This window comes from Neomonachus schauinslandi, chromosome 11, assembly GCF_002201575.2.
Source record: "Neomonachus schauinslandi chromosome 11, ASM220157v2, whole genome shotgun sequence".
In the NCBI taxonomy this organism is placed as follows: domain Eukaryota; kingdom Metazoa; phylum Chordata; class Mammalia; order Carnivora; family Phocidae; genus Neomonachus; species Neomonachus schauinslandi.
In genome coordinates this window covers 105,921,514-105,930,000 of record NC_058413.1, presented here as the reverse complement: position 1 = coordinate 105,930,000, position 8,487 = coordinate 105,921,514, and the positions used below count along the sequence as shown (strand labels likewise).

Genomic DNA, 8,487 nt, shown 5'->3' with positions numbered 1-8,487 from the left:
GTGTGTGTGTGTGTGTGTGTGTGTGTGTGTGTGTGTGTGTGTGTGTGTGTGTGTGTCACATCTTTATCCATTCATCTGTTGATGGACATCTTGCTCTTTCTCATAGTTTGGCTATTGTGGACATTGCTGCTATAAACGTTGGGGTGCATGTGCCCCTTCCAATCACTACATTTGTATCTTTGGGGTAAATACCCAGTAGTGCAATTGCTGGGTTGTAGGGTAGCTCTATTTTCAACTTTTTGAGGAACCTCCATACTGTTTTCCAGAGTGGCTTCACCAGCTTGCATTCCCACCAACAGTGTAGGAGGGTTCCCCTTTCTCTGCATCCTCGCCAACATCTGTCGTTTCCTGACTTGTCAATTTTAGCCATTCTGACTGGTGTGAGGTGGTATCTCATTGAAGTTTTGATTTGGATTTCCCTGATGCTGAGTGATGTTGAGCACTTTTTCATGTGTCTGTTGGCCATTTGGATGTCTTCTCTAGAAAAATGTCTGTTCATGTCTTCTGCCCATTTCTTGATTGGGTTATTTGTTCTTTGGGTGTTGAGTTTGATAAATTCTTTATAGATTTTGGATACTAGCCCTTTATCTGATAAAAGAGGCCTTTTCTCTCATTTTTTTATTGCTTCTCTGTTGAACTCAAACATTTTCTGTCCTAATGTAGAGCACTGGCAAATTCTCATATGCATAATAGAAAAAGAAATTTCTTATACTCATGTTTGCTATTTTGCTTTCAAGCATGACAGATTTACTTTCTTCCCTCTGAATTTTTTCTCTCACCCTTCAGACTGCACTTACCTGTTGAGCCACTAACATATTGTATCCTTCGAATTGTATCTTTTTTTGGGGGGGGGTTAGTGTTTCCTGTCACTGAATGTTATGTTCTATATTGTGTCAGATATGACAATTCACTATAAAGCAAGCTGTTTCTGTATTACTATTCTCTGTAAGATTTAAAATCCATACATCATAGAATAAACAATTTAGAAGTTGAATTATGTCTGAAATAATAAGAAAATTTTACATTTGTATTTGTCCCTGTCTATAATAAAGATATATTATTAATAGTCTAAAAAGTAAATTTGCTTATATGCCCATCTCTATTTATTTGAAAGACTAGTTTGAGCATTATATATTTATGCAGCTGTGGGTCTCACTCTTTCTCAAGTAATAGTATGTGCTGAATCTGTCTTTCTATAGAAAACTCAGGAAAACAGAACCAGCTCCTTAGGCAGTGAAGAGCATAGTATTTGCAGTTTGTATTTGTCAATTAATATATACTGATTGGATTTAAAATTCTTTTAGGTAACTCTTAAAAATGATAATATATTTTGAGGTTTATTTATCCATGAACATCAGTGATCCTCCTTTATCCAGCTATATGATGCTTGTTTATTCTCACCTCTGCTACAGGTGAGAAATGAAACTCAAGTCAGTCCACTTTTCTTTTTGTTAATAATGCTGTAAAAATAATACATGGCCTCAAATTTTTCCTTGTTCACCCCTTACCTTCATTCTCTTACATATTTTTGAGGACCTTTTGTGGGAGATTATGCAGTTATATTTTTATTAGAAATTAAAACAGAAAGATGTAAAACACTAAAATATACAAGTACACATTCCATAGCCTCCAGAGTAATGACATTATCACATGTCACACAGCCTCTGGAAAATTCCACTATATACTCATGAGAAGATGAGAGGGAAAAGGCAAATAACCTCCTAGTTTTATTATGAAATAGTTTTTACCTCCCAGGCCCTCTGAGAAGGTCCTGGAGTCCCTCTAGGGAATCTTCAGACCATACTGTGAGAACTGCTGTCCAAATCGTTGAAATATGATCAAATCTATATTCAGCTTTGTAAAACTCCTCCTAATAATGTAGTTTACAAAATCTACCACAGGAAAGAGCGTTTGTGTTTACACCAACAGGCTAACTTTCTGTCTTATCTTCCAGTTATGGAAATTCTTGAAGCCCAATACTCCACTGGAATCTCGGATTTCTAAGCAGTGGTGTGAAATTGGTTTCCAAGGTGATGATCCTAAAACAGATTTTCGAGGAATGGGACTTCTGGGCCTATACAATTTGCAGTAAGTAAAATGGAGAAGGGTCGAGTATTAAAAAGTGATGTCCTAGTCACATGGAAATGACCGTTGAGTTACTAGTTCCAAAAGCCACTTGGCAGAAAGCTCCAAGAAAACGGTGAAGTCCTCTGAAAGTCCTCTGAGAGATAACTCAGGTTCCTAAATTTTAAAAAGGTACTACCTCTCCCTTTTCTTTGGCAAACTTTATTGTTTTATAAGCAGATCTCAAATGTTTTAATTTTTAATTTCATATTATGAAAAAATTTAAGTAGATACAAAAACAAATAGAAGACTGTAAAGAACCCCCTTATACTGTCCAAGTTCAGTAATTATCAAGCTTTTGAAACATCTGCAACACTTATTTTTTTTGGCAGAAGTGTGTTAATGAAGTCCTTTACTGTCTGTCATTTCGTCCTCACACTTCAATATGTAGCTCTAAAAAAATCAATATTACCTTGTATTACCCACGGTGCCACTATCACGTCTAACAAAATTACAGTGATTCCTTGGTGTCATCTGTATCCAGCCCATATTAAAATTTCCCAGCTCTCTCAAAAATGTCTTCTTATGGCTGGTTTCTTCCAATCCAGTTCCATTCAAATATCTACATATTGCACTTAGTTATTATGTCTCTCCCTGTCTGCCTTCTCCTTTTGCCCCCTCCCCAATGTCATAAACTTGTGCAAGACCCCAGGTCAGCTATCCTCTAAAATGTCCCATGCTCTGGATTTTCTGAAAATTGGAGGTATTCAGAAAGGCATGAGTAGGTTCAGGGTGACACTGAGGGTGGCCTGCCGTGTCCCCTTCTCAGTCCTGTGCTGAGAGGGATGGAAGGCATCACAGCCTGATGGCTCCATTGCAGAGTCCCCCGTCAGCCTTTTATCTAACCATTTCATCCTCAGTGATCTTTGCTGGACCAGTTAATTAACTGCACAAAAAGGGCTTTTCCAGTTCTGTGATTCCTCCCACAACTGTTGGCTGGAATTCTGTAAAGACTTGGTTTCCTTCATCAACTATGGTTATGTACTTTCTCTACCATACAGGCAGGACAGATGCTCGATTTTTCCATGTAGTTGCCAATTATCAAAGTGAGGAGTTAGTGCCCTAAGGTCCCTCGTTAGTGGCCAAAAAAAATTTTTTTTTTACTTTATTTTTTAAATACCATTTTTTCAAACAATTAGGCCCTTACCTCTTTATTTTATTTATTTGTTTGACAGAGAGAGAGAGAGCACACAAGCAGGGGGAGGGGCAAAGGGAGAGGGAGAAGCAGGCTTCCCGCTGAGCAGGGAGCCCGATGCGGGGCTCGATCCAGGGACTCCAGGATCATGACCTGAGCCGAAGGCAGTCGCTTAACCGACTGAGCCACCCAGGCGCCCCTTAAATACCATTTTTAATTCATGGTTCTTATATGTTCATCATGATTCAAATAACTGTGCGCTCATTCTTTCTTTCATGTTTAAATTAATTCATATGGAGTCACTATTTTTCAAGCCAAAGGGAGTCCTTTTCAGTGGTTCTCTGTGATTTGACACCATCCTATTAGTTAAGATAGCTATGTATTTTTTTTTTAAAGATTTTATTTATTTTTATTTGACACAGAGAGAGAGATAGTGAGAGAGAGAGCACAAGCAGGGGGAGCGGCAGGCAGAGGCAGAGGGAGAAGCAGGCTGCCTGCTGAGCAAGGAGCCCAATGCGGGGCTCGATCCCAGGACCCTGGGATCATGACCTGAGCCGAAGGCAGCCGCTTAACTGACTGAGCCACCCAGGCGCCCCAGGATAGCTATGTATTTTAAAAAGAAACGAAGCCTGGGATGCCTAGGCAGCTGAGTCAGTTACATGTCTGCCTTCAGCTCAGGTCATGATCAGGGTCCTGGGATCGAGCCCCACATGGGGCTCCTTGCTCAGCCGGGAGCCAGCTTCTCCCTTGGCCTGCTGCTCCCCCTGCTTGTGCGCTCTTTCTCTCTCTCTCTCTGACAAATAAATAAATAAAATATTTAAAAAAATAAAAATAAAAGAAACTAAGCCTTAGTCATTTTGGATGCACCCCATTTTTCCTCTAGATGCTTGCCTTTATTTTAAATTTGGGACACTTAATAATCACCTATTCTTTTATGAAATGTTGTAAATACCACTTTACATAACATGAATGAATAAAAAGTAAATTTTGAGGACAAAGATACTGTGACAAATAAGTGCATAAAGGATGAGCTTTTGAATAAGTAGAGCTGAGAAAAAAAAAAATCTCTACCTCTCTCTCAATCTCAGTTTCACAAATGGAATGTCAAAAACAAGTCTTTACAACTTTTGGGAGAAAATCTTTTCAGATATATAGGGAGGGATCCCTTAAAGACACAAAGAAAAAAAAGCACAAGTTATAAAACAAAAATCAATACATTTCACACATTAAAAATTTCTGTAAGAGGGCGCCTGGGTGGCTCAGTTGGTTAAGCGACTGCCTTCAGCTCAGGTCATGATCCTGGAGTCCCGGGATCGAGTCCCGCATCGGGCTCCCTGCTCAGCGGGGAGCCTGCTTCGCCCTCTGACCCTCCCCCCTCTCATGCTCTCTCTCTCTCTCTATCTCATTCTCTCTCTCAAATAAATAAATAAAATCTTTAAAAAAAAAATTTCTGTAAGATAAGCCATCATAAATAAAGTGAAAAGACAAGCCAAGTCTGACACTCACATAAATGATAAAGGATCCCCATCCAGTATATTATTCTCTATAGGGTTATTTGTCTTATTTGTTTGAAGACATTTTTAGATATGCTAGACCAAAAAATATGAACAGATAAGACACAAAAGACATCCAGGTTTTCTAGATGGCCAACAAAAGTATGAAAAGAGACTCAGTTTCATTAATAATCATGGACATGTATATTAAAACTGTTGACTGTGGTTTGAAATTTTCTGAGAAAGTTCAAGAGCTTGTTTCATGCTTCAGATTTATGTGGGAAATATATACACGTCAAATTAAATAACATGCTAATGTTTTATTTTGTTACTGTCTTTATGAAATACTTTTTGTGATGTATTTTATAAGGTATGTAACTGTATTTTTAAAGAAATTTCATTGCCCTTTTTCCCCAGGGTAGAATTTTGCTTTTAGCACCGTATTTTCCATTCATCCAGAATTCAAATACCCATGAATACTCTCCAAGAAAAATGCACTTGAAGTGCATCATCTCACACCTCCTCTACTCTCTTCCTCTCTCTGTCCCTTGACTGTCACAGCCCCTCGGTATGTCCCTTCATCCAGGCTGCTTCTGCCTTCTGCGGGGCCTCATCCTGCCCCCTCATCTATAACCCTTCTAACTACAAATATCCTTAGCTCCCTGGGGAATGGCAAAGTTCATAATTAAAATTTCAAACCTGTGGCACCTGGGTGGCTCAGTTGGTTAAGCATCTGCCTTCAGCTCAGGTCATGATCCTGGGGTCCTAGGATCGAGTCCCACATCAGGCTCCCTGCTCAGCGGGGAGTCTCCCTCTCCCTCTGCCTCTGCTGCTCCCCCGCCCTGCTTGTGCTCGCTCGCTCTCTCTCTCTGTCAAATAAATAAATAAAAATCTTTAAAATAAAAAGATAAAATTTCAAACCCACTCGATACATTCCTAAATCTGTGTGGGTTTTACAACTTCCCTATTATACTGTCATTATATTTGGAAAATCCTATTATGAAAAGCCGTCTGTTCTCTGGAAGAGCTGAAACAAGTGGGAGTCTTCTGCTGGTGTCTACCTCTGAATGCAAAATGGCCTGAAACTGGATTAAAATGAATGCATCCAACAGGTATGGAGCTGTGGTTTTCTTTTCCCCCAACTGCAGGTATTTTGCAGAAAGGGACGCTGTAGCAGCTCAGCAGGTCCTCTCTGACTCTCTTCATCCAAAATGCAGGTAATTACTAAAAATAAAAGATGGATTAGGCTTATGGCTTAGGTCAGAGGAACTTCTCCTCCACAGATATGTGAGTGAGATCCTCAGGAGCATCAACCCACCAGAAGTGAGGCTTAAAGCTCTTTCAAATGAGCACTTTGGACAAATACTGAATAAGAGGGTTAAAACTTCCAGGTACTTATGACAGGATTCAGGATGTAAAGTGGCACCGTTCAAGTGAGATGAGTATTTAAAGGGACTGATAACATCGCTGGTGTCCAGAGGATTAAGGAGGTGGGCACAGAAGGAGAAAGGCAGAGCCTGAAAGAAAGATTTCAGAGACAGAAGAGCACGATGGGGAGACAGAGGGGAGAACGGGAGCTATGAAGTCAGGGGCCAACTGAGAAAATCCAGAATGCTGAGGCTTTTTTATTTTCCTTGATAAAAATCTAGATTCTAAATATTTTGCATTTTCATTTAACTTCCTAAATTTTTTTTTCTTTAACTGATTACATGAAGGGATATCACTAAAGAGGAAATAAGGTATTTCTTATTTGCTTTTGTGTTTTGTTGCTTTTATTTCATTTTAGAATCAGTATGGGTAAGAATTTTTACAGAAATATAAATTCTTGAAAATTTTTCAAAAAACATTTCCCAACTTTTTATCTATTATACTTCATTATATTTAGGTTGTGTTTTAGTGATTAGACCAACCTAACAAAATATCAAAGAGCTTTTCTACAGTCACGGCTGTACCTGATCAGAGAACCATGTTGAGCACTTCACCTAATGGCTGAACACGTCACCACACATGCTCTGACCTCATCTACTCCCCAGAGAGGGACATTTCATTTGGAAGTTCTGTTGCATAGAGCAATTTTTCTCTTCTACTATATATTTCTAATTTCATTATTAAAAATAGTAGTTATTGTATATAAGGAGTTCTGCCATTTTGCAGTCATGCTTTTGTATCACTTTTTTCTCCTCAGCATGCCAAGTTCCTTGTTAGTGTTCATATTTAATAAATCAACCCCAAATTTTATCATACCATTCTCAAAATTCAGAAACAGGTTAACTTTGCTCCCGCCACCTTACTATTATTCAAGCTTCATTTGACTAAGGTTCATTAAATTACACTATACTTTCTAAATTTGTATTTATAATCTTTTATTTATAAGACTATATTTTCATTTTTTTACCTTTTTATTTGAGAAAAACAGTAAAATCATTTAGCTCTTTCTTGAGATACATATATATATATATATGTATATATATATATATATAAAACCTGGTTAAAATCAAGCTATTTTAATTTAATTTTTAACTGCATTTTCTGAATTGCATATTTCTGTAATGTAGAGACTCTGAACTTCCTCCAATTAAAATTGTCTGGGGAGTCCGTGTCTATACTCAGGTATTCCTGGAAGAACATCAGAAAAACACATGAATCCTCCATGGTCATTGGGAAGTGAATATTTTTTTGATTAATCATTATAGGATGATAAATTTTAGCTGTGAGCCATTCTCAAAGCTAGGCTTTGTAGTTTTATTTCTTGTGTCAACCATCAGAGAGGATATATTTGATAGTTTATGTGTGAATACTCTTATTTAAGAAGAGACTACCGTGTGTGTGAGTGTGGGCGGGGGGGCTTATAGATAAAGCCACCATGCTGTGTTCCTCAAGCCACCATAAAATTGAGTAGTATTTGAACTTCAAATATTAATCACTTCATATTGATGGTAAATGTTAGTAAACACAAATCAGAATGTTTTGAAAATGCTACTATCCTTCACCAATGCCTAAAATAAGTATATATTGACCACTTGTGCTAGCAGCGTAGGTTGTCAGGCCCTGAATACTTCAGGTGTTGAGCAGCAGTGTATGCTAAGGACACTCTCTCCTGTCTACCCAACAGCAAGCATTATACATTGCTGTATTGCTCTTGTAAACCTCCATCTGTTAAGTCCTAGAGTAGCCTGAGGGACCTAAGTACATTCAAGTCTAAGAGAATTTTGCAACAAGTTTGTTGTTGTTACTGTTGTGTGTTTCTTGAAGAAAGGGATTCATTCTATTTGGTCCAGGATATCCTGTAAGTGATTAAATGAGTGGAGGTCATTTGGCCTTTTCTTTTATTTCCAATGCAGAAAAAGACTTCACTTAAATACTGAGACACTATGTATTTTTAAAGCTTTGTTAAGAGAAAATAGATGCTTATAAATCTGTTTATTTAAAGTTTCTTAAATTTCATCCCTAACTCAGTTTAGTGCAGATATGAGTCTTCTAAGTAAAAATCTAATGCCTTTTTGGCTGGGTGGTTGGCTGGTTTGTAGGCAGTTACACCTTAAAAAGAGGTGGCATATTTTAACATGAATGAAAGGCAGTTACTTTGAATTACAACTAGTCATTTACAGAGTAGAAAGTACATATAGTTAAATACCAATTTTGTATCATGTTTTTGTGGTCGTGTGCTGTGTGTATCACATGGGTGTCTTTTAATGTAGTGTGTGCAACGTATTATAGAGAACCCTAGTTAGATGG

General features: G+C 38.0%; 1 protein-coding gene across 3 annotated transcripts in view; it reads left to right on the top strand.

Moving 5' to 3' along the window:
* Positions 1-8,487, top strand: part of ELMOD1 (ELMO domain containing 1) — a 68,432-nt gene that overhangs the window by 46,021 nt on the left and 13,924 nt on the right. For 2 of the 3 annotated variants that reach the window (XM_021696260.2, XM_021696259.1), the window contains exons 7-8: positions 1,955-2,088; positions 5,901-5,969. In XM_021696260.2, coding sequence (XP_021551935.1) covers positions 1,955-2,088; positions 5,901-5,969 — 203 coding nt within the window. Of the gene's footprint in view, positions 1-1,954; positions 2,089-5,900; positions 5,970-6,467; positions 6,492-8,487 lie in introns of all 3 variants that reach the window. The other variant, XM_044919176.1, reaches the window with a different exon arrangement.